We start from the raw sequence: 20,933 nt of genomic DNA on the forward strand, positions 1-20,933 counted from the left end.
CAAAGATTTGATCATCTTATTTATTTACCTTAAACTTTTCTTGATTATTCCTCAAGCAAAGACTACTTACCATTTTATATTTCATGATCAAGCACTTACCTTATTTCTTCATTTCTTAATCACCATAAATTAGACTTTCCTAATAAATTCTTTAACTCTCTTTTCCAAGTAATTCCTTAAACTAAATTTGTCATATTTCTTCCTACATTTTCGTACCTTAATTCTTGCATTCTCTAGCCTATAAATACCCTCTCATACCTCTCATATTCTTCACACCAAAACTCAATTCTCTTCTTCTCTCTTACTCTCTTTTCCCTCAACCTTTTCCTACTTTTCTTCTCCTCTTTTCTAAGAGAAAATCAGCCTGTATATCTTTAGATCCAATTTTAGGGCACTTCTGGTCATTTTTAGGGTTTTTCTATTTCACCAAATATTGTTCCTCTCAAAAACTCCTTGAGGTTAGGCTCAAGAATCACCCAATTCGAAGTTATATTAAAGGAGTTATAGTCTCTGCAAGTTCTGCCTATTCTTTTCAATGCAAATTCAATTATCTTTAATCCTGTTTTTTTATTTCCTTCATGGTTAGTTTTCTAAAATATAAATACCTATTTCAAATTTATAATTTTATATTAAAGTATTATTTTTAAAAAGAGTTTTGATAGTCCATGCACATTAGATTTGGGTTTATGTCTAAAGATGTTCTAATAACCTTATGGTTATGTTAATTGCAAGGTGTATTCGTTATTATTTTGAAAGTGCGAAGTGTTGATTAAGATTTGGAATTAAGGTTCGTTTAGGTGGCTAGATACCTTCGAAATTGTAGATGAATAAGCATATTGTGTGATTTTAATTAAATTGTTTTGAATTATAATTTCTAAATTAACCATGAGAATTCACGTTTTAATAAATATGTTTGAGAATGGATTTCTATCTTGTTTTGAATGGTTTGAAATTATTTATTATGTTTAAAGGAATTTGGCTTTTAAAAGTATGTTGGATTGATTTAATGAGTTTTTAAAAAGGTTTGATTTTGAAAGCATGTTGAATTAAATATAAAGGAGTTTTGAATTGTTTTATTATAAAGATTGAAATTTTTTATTTGAAGAGGATTTATTGAATTATTTATAAAAGTTTTACAAGCATGATTATTATATTAATCCCACTATGCAAAGTCATTAAAGACTATGCACTTTGTATGACCTAGTCTTTCCTCAAGAATAGCCACCCCCCCAGGTATTTTCATTCCATTCCCTAGTTACCACCACACCACCATACCACCACCCTCCCCACCACCGGAACAACTAGCCACCCCACCGAAACCCCTCCCCTCACCCTCTCCCACCACCGAAACCCCTCGCCTCACCCTCGCCCACCACTGAAAACCCTCGCCTTACCCTCGCCCACCTCCGAAATCCCTCACCTTACCCTCGCCCACCACCGAAACCACCGAAAACCACACCATGTTTCTAGGGTTTTGCAAGGTTGGGGGAGGTTTTTTTAGGGGAGGGGAGAGTTGTGCGGGCACGGGGAGCGGCGGAGAGGGGCGGGGGAGGTGTAGCGAAGGGTGGCTAATGGTGGGGGAGGTGCGTCGAGTGGTGGGGTGACAAGAAATGGTGGGAAGTGAAGCAATTAGGTAGTTATGTGGTGGTGGTGTGGTGGTTGGATTGGTGGCAGTGTTTCCCTTTGTTTTTAAAACAAACAACATAGAAAATTTAAGGTAATTTCATTCCATATTTTCCATTCCCTTTATTCATTCCATTCCATTTACCCTGCGTAAACCAAACGACCCCTAAATATACTAGCTCGGGGGGTGTGCACACTTAGGAGAGGAATTGAGTTTTTAAAAAGAGGAATTGATTTTATAAATCATTACTATTGAATTATTGAGTTATTAGAATTTGTATTGAATTATGAGTTTGGAATTATTTGAGAAGTTTGGGAAACAGTTTTGAATTATGAGTTTGGAATTATTGGAATTGGTTTTAAAAGCATGTTTGCTAATAAATTGAGTTTACTTATCTTGCACTAATCGTACCTAGCATATTTAGCTAATCCGTATTTCCTATTTGTTTTGGCTCGCCCTGTTACTTTAATAGTAAGCAGTGTTGACTATTTTCAGGTGGAGTCATGAATGATCATATGGGAGTCCCGGGATTTTCTTCACCTAGTTAGGAATGTTGGTTTTGTCTTTATTTTGAGTACTCATAACAATGTTACTATTTTTAAAAGTAATAAACAAAAGTTGAGTTTCCGCTGCAAGTTTTGTTATTGAGTTAAGTATTTTGAGTAGCCTTGCGGAATCACCCGGTGGTAATACTCCTAAATCTATCTCTACGATATAATTATACATATTATACTAGTATTTTCGTAGAGGGAGATTTGGGGGTGTTACAGTGTTGTACTCTTTTTCCTTCGTTAAAGTTTTTATCCCACATGGTTTTTCTTGGCAAGGTTTTAATGAGGCAGGTAAACATATAGGTGAAATATCAGTAGTATTTATTTTTTTTACCTATGTAAATTTTAGGTAGGAGTCATCATATAGAAATCCGTTCAAGGGGGAGCGTTGAATACGCATCGTATGCGTAATATGAACGGATTAAGAATATCGCCAAATATCACTGCTAAACTTTCCCATGCAAGAATGAATATTGCCTCTCAGAACCTCATGTTCGATTAGACATTTCACTACATGTTTAATATATCGAGCAAATATTATTCATGCAGGGTATCGTAAACACAAATTCTGATTAAGGCAGACTCTCATTACAGGTATTTAAAGTTACCCTTATATATTCAAAAGTTACCATTTTCCTAACATATATTTTAAATTTCAAAAAGACTTATAATGTGTTAGATGAATTACATTATCCTTCATAACATATACTTATTAGAAATTACACATTAAAATATAATCAAATTCATTACAAATTAAAGTTATCCTTACAGGAATTAAAATTACAATAAAAATGGTTAAAATATTGACCGTCTAACAATAAAATTAATGTAAAGCCACCTTTGAATCTTACACAAAACTTAGGCCCTATTCTTTTGAGTTGTTCTGCTCTACTTTGCCCTGCTCTACTCTGCTAAAATATGCTTTGCTCTGCTCTGCCTTATGCTCTACTTAAAATAATAATTAATAAAGATAATTATAATAATAATAATTAATATATAATAAAAATAATAATAATAATAACTAATATTTATAGATGATAATTAATATTATTACTAATAATTAATATTTTATAATAATAATAATAAATATATAATATTAATTGATAATAATAACTAATATTTAATGATAATAATTAATATTTTATATTATATAACACATTTCTAATGTTATTAAAAGAGAAAAAAAATCTTAAGAAAATCAAATAATAATAATAATAATAACAATAATAATAATAATAACAATAATAATAATAATAATAATAATAAATAATGCGATATTAATAATAATAATAATAATAATAATAATAAAAATAGTAATAAATATAATAATAATAATAATAATAATAAAAATAGTAATAATAATAATAATAATAATAATAATAATAATAATAATAATAATTGTGTTCTTTGCAACCGGTTGGGTGTTCCCTTGTTCTCCGTTTCGACACCGTGTTTTGCTTGCTCAAGGGTTTTTGATGGGGATATTTATGGGGATCATGCCGTGTCTTGTGCTGGGATGGTGGGTATTAAGCATCGACACAACGTTGTTCATGATACCCTTATTGATATTTGTTTTCGCTGTTGGAATTCTGCAAGAAAGGAGGTTAACATTGGGTTGACTGGAGGGAACGACGGGGCTCTTCGACCAACAAATGTGTTACTTTATTCCTTGGATAGAGGCCTTGATGTATGTGTTGACTTGACGGGGTTGTCTTCTTTGACACAATATGGGTTGTCTGACTTCGTTCCTGGTCAGGTTGTGTCGGTTGCGGCTCAGCGGAAGCGAGATAAGTATGGGGCGCGTTGTAGGGCTATTGGCTATGGTTTTTTTCCTTTCTCCTTTTCTTCATTGGGGGAATTAGAGAAGGATGTTGTTGTGTTGCTGAAGCGGGTTCAGGCGTTCCTTATGACTCAAGATATTGGTGCTCGTGCAACTTCTCACATCTTCAACAGGATCAGGTTCGCTATAGCTAGAGGGGTGGGGGCCCAAATTGTATCTCGGCTCCCCACTAATTTCTTGTAAATCGATTGACTTTGTAGGTTTCATTCCCTTCTCCTTTTCTTCGCTTGGGGAATTAGAGAAGGAGGCTGTTGCGTTGTTGAAGCAGATTCAGAGGTTCTCGGCGACGCAAGACATTGGGGCTCATGCTTCATCTCATATCTTTAGTAGTGTAGGCTTTGCTATAGCTAGAGGAGTGGGGGCCCAAATTGTATCTCGGCTTCCCACTAATTTATTGTAGGCTGTATGACTTTGTCTGTTTTTGAGTTATTATAGTAATAATAATAATAATACTAATAATAATAATAATAATAATAATAATAATACTAATAAAAATAATAATAATAATAATAATAATAATACTAATAATAATAATAATAATAATAATAATAATAATAATAATAATTATAGTAGTAATAATAATTATAGTAGTAATAATAATGTTATTATTAATAATAATAATGATAATAATAATAATAATAATAATAATAATAATAATAATAATAATAATAATAATAATAATAATAATAATAATAATAATGCTGAAATCTTCTCTGCTCTACGCTACCCTGCTCTGCTGAATCTGCTCTACTCTGCTGAAATCTGATCTGCTCTACCCTTATTATATTATAAATATCCGCATAATTTGACTAAAATATGCACAACAATTATCTGAATATTTAAACTCTCCGCCTCTCCTCTTATTCTCTTCCTCCTCAAAAACCCTACAAAAAAAAATTCTTGTTTCTAGGGGCTACCACCATCCTTTTGGTTGATGGTAAGCCCCTAATCTCTTAGTTTCTTACTAGTTTTTTACTTTATGATCACAATAATTGTAGTCTCTCTATTTGAGAGTTTTTCTACCCTTATATCGGGTTATTTCTACCGTATATCGGGTTAATTTTTCTCTCTTTTTGAGAGTTTTGGGGCTATGTTCTTTAATTTCGTACGAAAAATTGATTTGTTGATGAGGAGTTGTGCTGTGTTGCCATGGAGGTTAATTCTACATCTACAATCAATTGTATCGAATGGTGTTCGATTCCAAAGGTACAATAGATCGAAAGACCCCCTAGTGAAAAGCTGTATCAAACAGCGGTGTGAAAGAGGGCATTTAGAAATGTCATATCTAGATAACAACGATCGTAGTTTTGTCAAATTAGAATATTATTCGATTCAGTTTGTATTGTATTTGTTAGCTTTGATTTATATTGTAGATGTCGTATGACTCTTCCATTAATGAATTAATTTTCTTTTTAAAAAAAAAATAAAAAAAATAATCTAAATATTTAAATCTTTATTTTGGTCTATTTGAAATCCTTTATCGTAAAAAGAATAAAATAATAACATTCCCCCAAAAGTAAAGTTGTTCTTAAACCCTTGAAAAACCCTCTGTATTTCCCTTCCTAGCTTCCTCCCACTCTCTTTAATCACAGAAATGGCAATCTCCAAACCCTCCTCATTTCTCCACCACCTCAAAACCCTCCCTTTCCACCACCACCACCACCACCACCACCGCATTTTCCGGCGCCAACCCCAAATCTCCCTCTCCTTCCGCCTCCTCTCCTTCGCCACCCCCGACGACATCGCCGCCGAGCGCCGCAAACGCAAGCGCCAGCTCCGTATGCAACCCCCCTTATCTCCTACTCGCCACAACAACAACCAACAACAACAACAACGAAAATACCCTATTTCAAACCCTAACCCTAATTCCCCCAAAATCCCTGATCATGTCTTCCTTCTCACTGGTAATCGCCTCAATTTGCACAACAAGATTCTCAAGCTTATTCGCGAGAATGATCTTGATGAAGCTGCTTTGTACACTCGTCATTCTGTTTACTCCAATTGCAGGCCTACTATTTTCACTTGCAATGCCGTTTTGTCCGCGCTTTTGCGCCAATCCAGGTACTCTGATTTCTTGTCGCTTCATAGGTTTATTACTCAGGCTGGAATTGCTTCCAATTTGATTACTTATAATTTGTTGATTACTTTGTATTGTGAGTGTCGGAAAGTTGATACTGCTTTAGAGCATTATAAGAGGTTGATTGAGGATGCCCCTTTCGAGCCGTCGAAGGCTACCTACAGGGTTTTGGTCAAGGGGTTGGTGGATAATGGGAGGGTTGATAAAGGGGTTGAGGTTAAGGATGAGATGCTGTCGAAAGGGTTCGAGGCGGATGAGGTTGTTTATGGGTATTTGATGAATGGGTTTGCTAAGGATAAGGATGGGGATAAGGTTTTTGCGCTTTATGAAGAGTTAGGGGAGAAATTAGGTGGGGAGGTGACCAAGGGGATTGTGTTCGGGCCGTTGATGAAAGGGTATTTTTTGAAGGGAATGGAGGATAAGGCGATGGAGACGTTTGAAAAGATAATGGGGGAGAATTCGAAGGTTAAGATGGATGATACGGCGTATAATTTGGTTCTTGATGCGTTTTGTAAGAATGGCAAGTTTGAGGAGGCGTTGAAGTTGTTTGAGAGGATGAAGAACTTGCATAATCCGCCGTGGTTGTTGACTGTGAATCTAGGAAGTTATAATGTGATGGTAGAGGGGTATTTCTTGGAAGGGAAATATAAGGAAGCGGTTGATGTTTTTATGAGTATGGGTGAGAAGAATTGTAGTCCTGATATTATATCATTTAATAATTTGATCGAGTTGTTGTGTAACCATGATTTGCTTCCTGAAGCGGAAGAATTGTGTGGAAGGATGAGTGAGAAGGGGGTTAGTCCGGATGAGGTGACTTATGGCTTGTTGATGAGTACGTGCTTGAAGGAGAATCGGCATGATGATGCAGCGGGGTATTTTATGAAAATGATTGATGAGAATTTAAGACCTAATTTGTCTACTTACAACAAGCTGGTTGAAGGGTTGGTTCAAGTAGGAAAAATTGATGAAGCTAAGTCCTTTTTTGACTTAATGGTTCAGAAGCTCAAGTTCAATTATGCTAGTTATGAGTTTATGTTCAAGGCTTTGTGTGATGTTGGAAGGGTTGATGATGTGCTCAAGATTGTCAGTGATATTTTGGACGACGGGAGTATTGACCTTAATAAAGACATGCAGGAAATTGTCAAAGATGGATTGAGAAGGGAAGCACGAGAGGAGGAGGAACTGGACAGGTTGATTGAGCAAAAGGAGAAGGAGAAGGAAGAAGCTAAAAGAAGGGAAATTGAAGAAGCTGAAAGGGCCAAAGCCAGTGCAAAAGCTGCAGTTGCTTCTTTACTTCCTTCTAAGTTATTTGGAAACAAAGAGGACAGCAAAGAGTCTGCAGCGCTTTCTGAAATTGCTGATACAGTGTTAAATGATGAAACACAAGCCAGTGGAGAAATTGTACCAGAAGGCAATACAGCAGATGAATCTGGGTCTAAGAGCCTTGACTCTGAACAGGCTACAGCTTGATCTTCAAATAATCCGCAAATGCAAAAAGGTCTTTCTTGGCTTCCTTTTTTATGACACTGCCATATAAAATCATAGCTTTTTCTGTAATATGTTATAACTCAGATTTGTTAGCTATATTTTTTCACCTAATGATGATCTGATAGCTTTCAAGTCATTTTGGCTAGTTTATGATATTAGCTATAAACCTGATTGCAACTCACTGACTAACGCTTTAGTGGTAGTCTTATTCAGACTACTATCTGATGCTCAATTCATGCTGCTGTTCTTGCCTCATACATTCTGTTTGAAAGTTGCTTATCTATTCACAATTCATTTTTTTTGCTTTTTTGCTAGGGCATATTTAATTACTCTGGAAACATAGTTATTTATGGAAAACTTTTGAATTTAAAATGAAATGAAGTGATTGTGTGGCAAACATTGGAGACTAGGAGTTCATCTAGTAATTGAATTTATCATTTTCATCCCTGAGCCCCTGTGTTCCAACAAAGAGAACTCTTTGAAGTTAAGACTTTAGGCTAGGCATCTGGCTGGTTGCAGCTACAGGAAAGATCACCATTTTTGAAATTCTTTCTGTTGTTTGTAGTGAGATGTTATGAGAACTTTTGATTGTTAAGACGCCTGATGTGCATGTTATATAAATAAGGACGGGTTCCTATCGAGCACAACATACTGATATGTATGTTCTCTGTCTAATCCAAATAGTTTCTGGCAGAGTGATAAGTGACCGTAATGTATATATGGAAAGTACTAAAATTATATTGTAAAGGTATCTCTTCTGTTTTGGCCCTTTTGGGTGACATGGTGATTAGTGATCCTAATGAATATATGGAAAGTACTAAAAACTACATTGTAAAGATACTTTTTCTGTTTTTGCCCTTTTGTGTGACTTGGTTTTGATAAGTTGCACAGTTTCATTTAAGTTAAATGGGAACTTGTTGCAGTTAGTTCCATACTTGATGCATTCTTCAAATCTTAGAGCATAGGTTAAATTACCAACTGAAGTTTTATTGATTTCAAACCACATTAGGGGTGGGTTTCTTAAGTAATTGAATTGCCTCTTGAAGTGATGAATGATTTTGGCCGCTATTTGTGCTCAATTGAAGGATGGTGAACAAGGTTCTTCATGGAAAATTTGGTATTGCTGGCATTCTTTGCAAGTATCACTGTAGTCCAACTTTTGATTCAATTTGTAATTTTGAATGAAGTGAGCATGTTGGGCATCAAAAGAGTGTTATGGCTCAATACTATTAGGAAAAGGGTCTCACAATATGAGGAGCTTATAGAAGAATCTAGAGTTTGTTAGGTAGGAATTCTCTATAAATAAAGCTAATTATGGAGAGAGTAATTGTGATGAATGATGATGATGATAATTAGTATTATGTTGTGTATTTTTCTAGGTTGTACTATATCTTTTATGTAATCTTTCCACCTTATCAATCTAATTTCATTTCCTATACTTGGTATCACTGTTAAAATCAGTATTTCCTTGCTTATATCACCATTAATGGCAGAAAGCTAAGGAAGAAGAAGATGGTTGTTGCTATTAAAAAAAAAGAAGATGATTGTATTACTAGGATGTATAATACAGTAAATGCAATGATAATTCTAGTTTAGAGTGGTGGATTCTCTCCTAATTATGAGCTTTCAAGTGGCTAACTCTCCCACTAAAGTACTAAACACTAGATCTCTCCTTTATTTATATAGAAACTAACTTGCCAACTTATTCCTCATGGCCCAGGCTACTACTAACCAACTTAGTTTTCCTAAACTACTCTTCCACTCAATTAGTTCAAAAACAATATCTGCCACCCAAACTTCCACCCTGTCCTCAAGGTGGATTGAAATTAGCAGCTTTCTTTTGGCCTTGACAGTTTAGGGTAGTGTTAGAACTGACTGAAATCAAGGGTCTGTTTTAGTGAAAGTTGTAGCTCCTTATTGTTGAGTGCAAGTGACCCATCTCGTAAAACAAAGTTCAGCAATTTGTTGTGGCAGGAAATCATGGTTTGGGTGAAGTGGGTGGTAATTCTATTGAGGTTGTAAGGTTGGGGGTTAAGAGAATTCAAGAAAAATTTTGACAGTCAATAACAAAGGGGTTATTTTATCTTGATGCTCTCCTGTCCTCTTAATTCCCTTTAAGCTACGCTACATGTCTTAACCCCCCCCCCCCCTCCCCAAAAAAAAAAAACACCCAATAATTGACTACTTTCTTGTGATAATAAATTAATGCTCCCTCCTTAAACAGCTGGAACACTTCACCTTATGAGTGTTTTGAAACAGTTTTTGGTTCTCTCATTCTCTCCCCCTATCACTTGGACTCCTTTTTTTTTCTTTCTCTCTCTCTCTCTCTCATCATCATCATCACATGTGGTAACTGTTCTCGAATGCAGGAAGTTTGTATCTAAGGTAAAGCAAAAGGCTTATTTGACCATAATTAATGTGAAATAATTCTGGTGTATCTGGAGTATTGACTAGGTTTATTGCTTGGTTTGTCCATACTGTTTTTTTTTTGGTTTGCGACTATACAGCATTTTTTTTTAATATAGGCTGGCTGTTTCCTCTGCTAATGTGTCTGTGTTTAGGAGAGCCTAGGATATATGCAAATATATTTATGTTGTCATGTCTGACAGTAGTGGTCCGATCTGAGCAACAAAGATGATTCAATTCGAATTTGAGCTGATATAAGGTTCCCATTCTAGTTATGTCTTGAAAGAATTTGTGCTGGACACTCACTCTTCTCTTGTCGCAGCAATTTATCGTCCCAGACTCCATATTTTCATTTCTAGTACTAATTCTTCCTTGGTTTATGCATCTGAGTGCCTCTTACTGCTTGAAAATGGGGGTGTATTGTGTTTAACACTGTAACAGGTTACTGAAATAGTGGAACTGGCACTGTTTAGTAGCATTGGTCAGACAATGTGCCCTATACAAGATCTCCCAAAGGGACATTTGCTGGTCTCTTGATGAAGTTGGTTCGATGTGGTTATTAAGAGCATGCAAAAGATTGAAATGATATGTGTAAACAAAACCGCCCAATGCCCCATTACACTTATTTTTCTCTTCTTTTGCATTGGCTATGATCAATCTGTGTAAACAAAATTACAGATTGTTAACAACAGACGGAATCGACAACATTTAAATACCACGTACCTGTGATCAATGCTGCAGGCGTGTACCTGCGATCAATGTTGCAGGCATGTTTGTACCTGTGATTTACCCAGAATCTGGATAACACAGCACTTGAGGCTTCAGCATGCATGTGATCCCTGTTTGGTGTAGGCGATTTGCCTGTAGAGCCACTAAATCAACCAGATTAGTTTCTTTATTTGTCTAACTGGTTTGCTCAGTTCATGACTCAGGATTTGTTTCTTCATTGTCAATTGTAAGGGCCGTCTTTCTGGACTAAGGGTCTGGCTATGTCTCTTCGTTCTTGGTTCCATTTTTTGCTACTTGTGCAAAAAATGGATATACAGAGTGCTATACGGGATATGATTGTAGTGCATCATTTACATTCACATTTTGCCAGAAATTTCCAAACTCAAATGATTTGCATTAGGCTATTTTTTGTATCCTTCAAATATTAAATGACTATGGGGGTGTTTGGTTCGCGGAATAGATATAAGTTATGGGTTTAGAATGACCAAAACCCATGCCATATGTTTGGTTGTCAAAAGTATGAATATACCTCAAATTCATGAGGTATGGGTTTAGAAACCTTAGGGGATGTTTGGTTGTCAAAAGTATGAATATACCTCAAATTCATGAGGTATGGGTTTATAAACCTTAGGGGATGTTTGGTTGTCAAAAGTATGAATATACCTCAAATTTATGAGGTATGGGTTTAGAAACCTTAGGGGGGAGGAGGGTTTGGCCCATTCCATTCCCTTAGGTATCAAATAAAAGGAGGGAATAGTGAGAGATTTCATTACATAATTGAACCAAACACATGGTATTAAGTATCAAGTTCCAACTCAATATCACCTTAATCCCATTCCTGATTTCAAACCCATATCACTCTGCGAACCAAACCCCCCTAAAGACTTTAAATTTGATGGCATATAGTTGGGTGAATTTTAATAGATTGTTAACTAATTGCGACATTTCTCATTATTTTTGATGTATTGACTACCGTATTTTCTAAGTTTTAATAGATCTGAGGTAAATGATGCATCCTTTAATCCTCTAACCGCTAACAGTAGCTCCATTCGTGTCCATAAAAATTCATGTCAATTTGTCATCCTTCTGATTCTATCATTTTCAGTAATTCATGAGCTATCTTATTACTTTCATTCCACTTATGACATTGTTCTATAAATTGGTATACATCTCACCTACCAACAATCAATAACCGCTAACAGCAGCTCCCTTCGTGTCCATAAAAATTCATGTCAATATGTCATCCTTCTGATTCTATCATTTTCAGTAATTCATGAGCTATCTTATCACTTTCATTCCACTTCTGACATTGCTCTATAAATTGGTATACATCTCACCTACTAACAATCAACCCCTCTTAGTAAATTTTCCTCTTGAATGCAATCAAAATAGAGGCTCCTAAGCTAAGCCAAAAATAGATACTAACTTTTCAACACAACATCCATGAATTTTCATCCAATATCTCCAGAAAATTTACAAGATGAGGCTTCCGAAGCCATCAATTACATAGCCCGTTACTATGAAAACGTACATGACTACCCAGTTCGAAGCCAAGTCGAATTCGTTTATCTTCGAGATCTCATACCCGAAAATGCCCCAACTCTACCTGAGTCACTAAGGCAGATTCTAGAAGATGTTGACAACAAAATTATGCCAGGTTTAACTCATTGGCAAAGTCCCAACTTCTTTGCATATTTCCCAGCAAGTGCAAGCAATGCTGCTTAGGTGGGAGAGATACTTTGTTCGGGACTTAATGTCGTTGGTTTCAATTGGATATCCTCCCCTGCTGCGACCGAGCTTGAATCCATTGTTATGGATTGGATTGGGAAACTACTCAACCTTCCTCAAGTATTTCTTTTCTCTAGTGGAGGTGGTGGTGTCATGCATGGTACATTATGCTTCTCGTTGTTTTATTTTACAATATATATATATGAAAATTTGACTTTTGGTACCTCGAAAATGGCCTGTGCTGGCTTTACGTACCCATCTAAAATTTTATTTTATTTTGGTACCTATCAAAGTTACAAAATATAGATTTTAGTACCACTTAACAGAATTCGTTAGAGTTTTATTAAGTGGGGCCCATTATCTAATTAATTAATAATTTAATTTTTTTTAAAAAAGAAAAAAACATTAGAAAAAAAAAACCCAACCCCTGCCACCCCTCCCCCCCCCCCCCCGTCAGCCACCCTTCCCCCTCCTCGTACCAGCTGTCGGTGCCCAAAGGTTCCCCCGGCGCCTGCGACCTCACCCCTCCCTTTCCCTCGTCCAATCTCAACCGCCACTCTAGAATAGGGTTACAGCCGACCGACGATCGTTGCACATTCTTGCCGCCACCACCACCACTCAAACTCCCTTAATTCACCTCCTCCACTCTCGAAAAACCCCAAACACTCATCCCCCACCATTGAAAACCGTAGCGGCTAGGGTTTTGAGGTGAGGGAAGGAGCGATTCGAAATTATGGGAGTGCAGGACGTGTTTTTGTGCTGGATTTTGTAGTGGTTGCGCTAGGGTTTTGGGGAAAGGGGAAATCAGGGGTTTTGGGGAAGGGATTGTTGCGTCGGCGCTGGCTGTGGTGACTGGGCTGCGTGTCTGGCCACAGCGACTGGACTGCAGTGACTGGGCTTCGGCCTGGTCGCGGCGGCAAGTTGCTATGGTGACTAGGCTGCGCGTTTGGTTGCTGCAATGGCAGGCCGGCAGTGACCGGCAGGCTGCTGTGACGGGGAGGGGGGCTGGCAGTGTAGGTGGCTGGCTGGAAGGTGGCGGGACGATGGCTAGGCCCCAAACTGAAACAGAAGTTAGACGGAGGTACCAAAAGATATACTTTAGAACTTGACATGTATCAAAATAAAATAAAATTTTAGATGAGTACTAAAAGTTTGCACAGACCATTTTTGAGGTACCAAAAGTCAAAATTTCCATATATCTAACTATCTATTCTATTTTGTCTTATTTGTTTGATCAGCTCTATTTGACTTTTCATGATTTTAAAGATATTTCTTAAAGCATAAATAACTTCACTTATATATAAGCTAATCTACAATTATGAAAATTTGATATTTTAAACTAGTTAGTGATACAAATCTTACTCGGGCCTTATTTGATAAAGAGCCTTTTGGAGGCCTGTTAGTGGTTGGACCATTTTAATAAAATAATTTGTTAGTTTGGCAAACAACTTATTCAGAGTTATTTTTGGCTCAAAAAGCTCTATTTTTAAATAGCTCATAATAGGATCTTTCGGAAACTAGTTTATTGAACATGCAATTTTTTAGTTATTAGCTACATTGAAATAACTAACAATTTATACTTCCTCCGTTCTTTTAATATCGCATCACTTGCCTTTTAGGGAAGTTTACAAAATATTGTATCAATTCCATTTTAGGATAAAAAATATCTATGTTCACATTGCAAATACCCAACATACCCTTACTTTTTCACACTTACTTTTTATTTTATCTTACATTACATGGACAATTTTGTATTTTTACTTTTCTCTCTCTTACTTTTTCCCACTACCAAATTTTGCCTCCAAAACCCCTATGATGCAATAAAAAAAAAACGGAGGAAGTAGTTATTTACCAAACACTTTTACACAACTAGTTATACTCCTTTCGCCCACAATATCTGCAACATTTGCCATAAATAGGCGCTCTCTATTATGTGCAACAAATTTTTTCCTTTTCTCTTTTAGTAAATTTTAAAGAGTAAAAATACCACCTTACCTTTTTTTTTTTTTTTTTTTTTTTAACTTTGTTTAACATCTTTTAATTACACTCAATTTTTCACCTTTTTCCCACTCATAAAAGGGGCCCCTAATTTTCCACCTTTTTCCCACTCACTTTAACCCACCCAAAAACAAAAAGATAAGGGACCACTTATTTCCCTCTTTTTTCCCACTTAATTAAACGCACCCAAACTTAATTAAACTCCACTAAAAGTTTTGTCTAGGAGTCCGCAAAAAGGACATGTGGTGCTGATAATCGTGGGCGGAGTAAGTATATAAAACCACCTAGTCAAACTAGTTAATATACAGTACCAAACAAAATTTGGTGGAGTTGGTGAGGAACTCACCTTGTGACTTTGAGGTCACGAGTTCGAGCCCTACTAACTACAAAATGCTTGGGAGTAAGGTGATTCCCTTACCTCTCCCCTCTGCTCTCAAGGTTAACCTACGTAATTCTCCTATTGTTCGATCTAGTATCATAAATCAGAGAAGGAAAAAGAAATAGATTCATACATTTCTGTCTACGAGAATCATGTGGGAGCTCAATGACAGAGATAATCGTGACCATGAGTCAATGAGTTTGATGTTTGATTAGGACTAGTATTATAAACTCTATATATATATATATATCTATCATAATGTGCGACAAATATTATCATAATTATAATATCTATCAATCCGAACATTGATTTGTAGTTGAGGCATTTCTAAATCTCTTAAATATTAGCTAGTCTTACAATTTAATTGTTTAAGGTTTCCTTGTAGGCCAAGATATTTGACTCTTTGTCCTAATTTCCAGCCTTACATTTCATGGATTGAGTCATCTGGCATAATTAACGTCCAATTTAATGCATTTATTATCACACAACAAAGTTTCAAGGGCGTTACATTCATGTTACCCCAATTATTTATGTAGAGGCTAATACAATATTTGTAATGAAAATAATTGCAACTGATGACTTTACAGCTCAAATTCTCTATAGTACCTCAGATATTTACAAATAAACGCAAATGTTTTACTCATTTTTACAGGTAGTACATGTGAAGCAGTAGTGTGTACTCTAGCAGCCGCAAGAGATCGTGTCTTGGAAGTTCACGGCGAAGAGAAGATAACGAAACTGGTGGTGTATGCATCAGATCAGACTCATTTTACTTTCCAGAAAGCAGCTAAACTCGTAGGGATCTCCCTTAAAAATTTTCGAGTACTTCCAACCTCATCCACTGCGGACTTTGCACTGTCACCTGATACTTTGAAGGCGGCAATTGAGGTTGATGTATCACAAGGTTTGGTACCATTGTATGTTTGTGCTACTATTGGGACAACAGCATCAGGTGCTGTTGATCCTTTAGATGGCCTTGGCAAGATTGCAAGAGCCTTTTGTGCTTGGCTACATGTTGATGCTGCTTTTGCAGGTATTTTGTAGTGATCTAAAAACCTCTATATATCTAAAGTTTGATTTATAGGTGATTAACGGATTACTCCCTCCATTATTTTTTAAGGGTTATACTTATCAAATGCGTTTGTTTTTTTTTTTTTTTTTCCCTTAAATGTTACACTTTTATTTTTAATCCCCACTCCAACCTACCACTACTTTTTTTATTTATTTTATTTATTTTTTTTCACAGTCACTTCCCTTTCCTTTCAATAAAATATTAACCCACTACCTTTTCTTATAATATTTTAATAACTCAATTATCCCGCGCTCTTACATCTTTTTATATTAACATCAATTAATTCACCTAAATTTATGTGTTGGTCAAATTGTAACTCTTAAAAAAAACGGATAGAGTATTATATATATATATATATATATATATATATATATATATATATATATATATATATATATATATATATGATCAAAAGTGAGTATTAAAAGTAGATAGTTAGTTTGACTAATTAAAAATGAATAATTGAATAAATAAGAATTTTGGGTGGAAAAAATTCCCTCGCGTAGGGTTTGAGAGCGCTCTTTGCTAGGGTTTTGTATATTTGAATTTTCTCCTTGATTCTTGTGTGAATTCTTCTCGTTGTTCTGTGGTGATTCAATCTAATCGACTGCTTTCAAGTTGCTATGATGATGGATGACCAATTGGTGAAAGATTGGGAGAAATTGAAATTGACCGAGGATGAGAATTTTGTTCTTGGGGAATCGAGTGCGATGACTGATGAGGAAATACCAAACCACAAAATTGCTCTTTCTTTGGTTGGGAAACTCCTCACGAAAAAATCTTTTAACATAGAGGCGATGAAGCGTGTGCTTAAAAATCTATGGCTGATTGATGGCAATGTTGCAATTCGCTCTGTCGAAACAAACCTCTTTGTGTTTCAATTCTTCAATGCGGAGGATAGAAAGAAGGTGTTGGATGGGAGACCATGGGCGTTTGATAACCAAATGCTTCTACTGAAGGAAATATGTGCGGATGAACAACCCTCGGATGTTTCGTTCGAATATTGTCCATTTTGGATTAGACTCCTCGATGTTCCATTTGGGAGGCGCTCTGCTCAATTTGTCCGGGAGGTTGGGGATTGTATTGGTGAGTGCATTGAAGTGGACGAGTCTGATCCTTTGGGTTGGGAGGAATATATGCATGTAAAGGTTATGGTAAACATTAGCAAACCCCTGCGTAGGGGAATGAAGGTGGCTGTTAACTGAGGAATTGTGAAGTGGGTGGGATTTAAGTACGAGAGACTTAAAGATTTTTGTTATTTTTGTGGTCGTATTGGTTACACTGATAAATGAGGAGAAGGATAATTGTGATGCTGAATCGACTTTGGTGTTTCAATATGGCTCGTTCTTAGCTGCATCCCCTCACCGTCCGAAGATTTCTGCCATCGAAAGAGAGAGAGATGAAATGGATGGAGTGCATGTCAACAAAAAGGGGAGAATTCAAAGATCTGCCTACAATGACCCTTTTGCGATTCTCCTAGGGCCTCTTAGAGCTGCAAGGAAACTCCTGTTTTCTTCTCCAAGTGCGGCTGCTGCCAATACTCCAAAACCGTGTGCAATAACTTTGAAGGTTGTGGCTATTGAGGGATGTGGTAAGGTCGTCCTAAGACCTGTTGCTGCACATGATAGTGCGAAGTGTTCTGCTGATCAAGATGTTGTGAGTGATGGTGTGCCTTTTAAAGAAGGAAGGGATAGTGCGGGTTTGGGAGATGGGGTCAATAATGATGTTACGCATCCTGACATTGGTGTAAAACCTGGTATGTGTCGAAGAGGATTAAGAGAAAGGCTCAAAATGTTGATGTTAATGACATGGATGTGATTGAAGGGGTTGGTGGTCCGAGATTACCAAGGAAGGGAGGCAAGGAATCAATGATGTTGGAGGGTTAGGCTGCACTTATTAACTGTCTAGAGAAGACAATGAAGCTAAGTGTGAGTAGCAATTTTTCTTATTTTTTCGTTACTAAAGTAGAGGGTCTTGGGAATTCCCAAACCCTCGAAAAACAATGAACATATTAAGCTGGAACTGTCATGGGATTGGCAACCCGTGGACAGTTAGGGCTCACCAAGGCCGTTGTTGGACAGATAGGCCAAATATTGTGTTTGTTATGGAAACAATGATTGATGATAAGCGCTTGAATAAAATTAAAAATAAGTGTGGTTACATTGATGGTGTTTGTATTAGTAGTATTAAAAAATCTTGAGGGATGGGAATGTGGTGCACAGATGTGAAAGTGAATGTTGTGTATTTTTCGGTGCATCATTTTGTTAGGTTTCGTACTGTCTGACACTATGCGGAATGAAACCCTCCCAAGACCCGCACACTAATTAATGTAACTAAACATGCAATCACATAATTAAGCAACAAAGAGAGAGAGAAAGAGAAAAGATGATCTTACCCTCGACGCGTGCTTCGCTCTCTTACTAGCTCTTACTTGAAAGTTCTAGCTTTGCAAGTGCGTAAGCCTCTGACTGCTCGCACCCTCGACCCGACCCGAGCGTTCCCTACCCCGAAGGTTAGTCGGGGCTAGAACAAGAAAAATACTAGAGTACTACGAACTTAAAGGTTTTCTCACTTATAGGGAGATGCCTTATTGAGTTCAACTCAAGTGCTTTTTCCCAAACCCAAAACATGGGTATTTATAGGGAAGGGAGTCTTGATTTTCCCATTTCCCATCAATGTGAGAGAATTGCATTTTGCTCAATTTTTTTTAATTCAAAAACAAATTAAAATGCAAATGAATCAACAAGCGCCAAGTTGCAAATGGTGAGCAAGGGTAGGTGAGGACCACTAGGGGGGGGGGCAAACACCACTTGCTCCCCAAGCAAGGCACCAAGACCGGTCTTCCCATTGACCGGATGCTAGCCCACGCACAGCTGGCTGGCAGCCTTCCTTGGCTGCCAAGGATGCCCAGCTGGCGCCTAGCACCAAGGTTGGGCTGGCTGGCCAGCTCACACACGTATGCGCGCAGCAAGCAGGCCACGCACGCAATGCGGGTTGCTGCTGCTGTTGCTGCGTTGCTGGGCGATGCGTGGCTGCTGCGTGTGGCTGGTGCGAGGTCCAGCATGCTAGCACGCATGGCGCGCCAGCTGCTAGCTTGCTTGCGGCCATGAGCACCAACCCCGCAAGCATGCTCGGCCAGCAAGCCTAGCACGCATATGCAGGTTGGCTTGCGGCATGCCCTTGCGATGCGGTTTGTGGCTTATCCTAGCCTAGCACTCGCATGGCTAGGCCAATGCAAGGCTACGGCTTAGCTCGTACTTGTCGTTTGCTTGATTTCACGTCTCGTCGAATCCTAAGTTCGACTCGACTTATGACGCTTGGTTTCGACGCTCTAAGCTCGATATCCGACATCTTTGTTCGTAATACTCTAATGACTCATCTAATCCTTCGGATTTATTCGTCGTCTTGGATCGGTTACTCGATTGGGGTGCGAACCAAAGGGTTGAGTTAAGATTAAGCTGTATTATTAATTATATATTAATATTACTGATCGGAAGCGACCTCTACCTAGGCACTCCGATCACTTGACCTCACTGAAGAATTAGCTTTCTAATAAATCCGAACCCTTTATCAGAATAATACACTTGTTGGAAGAACACCATTCCTTTCAATCTCCCACTTGTCCTTCCGGACAATTGTGTAGTTAGTGTATAGCTCATTTCCTATGTCACTTAATGTCTCTTCATGAACTATAAGGTAAGATTCTTCGTCATCCTTATTACGTCCAGAAGTGTTTCTTGATTAGTTCAACTATCAATAAACTAATGATTTCTAAAATCCATCTGAGCACGACCATGTATTTTCACAGTCTCGCTCTTCGAGAGGCCTTGTAAACAACAAAGACATGTTCCCTATTGTTAATAGGGGGACATTCCCAATCTTGTATTGTTAACTTCCCTTACTAAGAGGACCTAGTCGCCCGAGTGTTGCCGTTATAATCCCCATTTACGGCAGACGTTTGATAACATCAAAACGGACTAGTACTCAAACAAGAGAACTTAAAATACTCATGGTCGAGGAAAAAGGTTCCGTTAGCTGTAAAGAGAAATATACTTATGACGATTTTAAATATCTTAAAGTACTCTCATAGGTCGATCCGGTATAGTTCCAAACCAATATCTGTGCAAATGATTTATGACAATCATGTCCTCGTAGCACAAGAAACAGTGCTTAAATCATACTACACACTAATATCAAGTGATCATTAATCGTCCATCAGTTAAATGACCTTGATTAGGGATAATTTTTCGATTGAAATATTCAACGTTCACTTAACAGGTGTTTCTTTATCCAAGTCAACGTCTTGATACCCTGTTTTAAATATTATCAGAAATCGAATGGACTCATTATTTAATTCTAAACCACAATTAAATAGAAATGGAGTGATAATAAATTTGCAGAAATTTTAATTACTCCAAAACCCAATGGTTCAACATAGTGTTTTGCATTAAAACCTCAAATTAATTAAAACACATAACAGGGAAATCAAAGACAATCTCCTACGTGCCTGATTCCCATTGCCTCAACGTGCTTGTTGTGCTTCATTTGAGGCAAAGGTTTAGTGAGTGGATCGGCTACATTGTCATCCGTTCCAATCTTACAAATTCTGATTTCACCTTCGGAATTCCATTCCCTTATCATGTGAAATCACCTCTTGACATGTTTGACCTTCTGATGTTCTCTTGGCTCCCTAGCCTGAGCAATAGATCCATTTTTATCATAATAGAGGTCTATCAGACCCTTGATGGAGGGTACAACATCAAGTTCACTAATGAACGTACGAATCCAAACTGCCTCCTTAGCTGCTTCCGAAACTGCCAAGTATTCGGCTTCAGTTGTAGATGCTGCAGCAGGGCTTGACGTAGCACTCTTCTAACTAAACGCTCCTCCATTTAGGCAGAATATGTACCCTAACTATGACTTGGAGTTGTCTCTGTCAGTCTGAAAACTCGCGTCGGTATAACCTTCAACAACCAAATCATTACTCCCACCATAGACCAGAAATTTATCCTTGTTCATTTTCAGGTACTTTAGGATATTC

The 20,933-nt window shown here is 37.3% G+C and overlaps 1 protein-coding gene and 1 pseudogene across 1 annotated transcript; both read left to right on the forward strand.

Annotated features, from left to right (window-relative positions):
- Positions 1-5,242: 5,242 nt before the first annotated feature.
- Positions 5,243-7,835, forward strand: LOC110711849 (pentatricopeptide repeat-containing protein At3g49240-like). The gene has a single exon (XM_021890289.1). The coding sequence runs from the start codon at positions 5,610-5,612 to the stop codon at positions 7,560-7,562; it is 1,953 nt and encodes a 650-aa protein (XP_021745981.1). The 5' UTR covers positions 5,243-5,609; the 3' UTR covers positions 7,563-7,835.
- A 3,896-nt stretch (positions 7,836-11,731) lies between these two features.
- Positions 11,732-20,933, forward strand: part of LOC110711977 — a 33,347-nt pseudogene continuing 24,145 nt past the window's right edge.

The sequence above is a fragment of the Chenopodium quinoa genome, unplaced genomic scaffold, assembly GCF_001683475.1.
Source record: "Chenopodium quinoa cultivar QQ74 unplaced genomic scaffold, ASM168347v1, whole genome shotgun sequence".
Classification (NCBI taxonomy): Eukaryota; Viridiplantae; Streptophyta; class Magnoliopsida; order Caryophyllales; family Amaranthaceae; genus Chenopodium; species Chenopodium quinoa.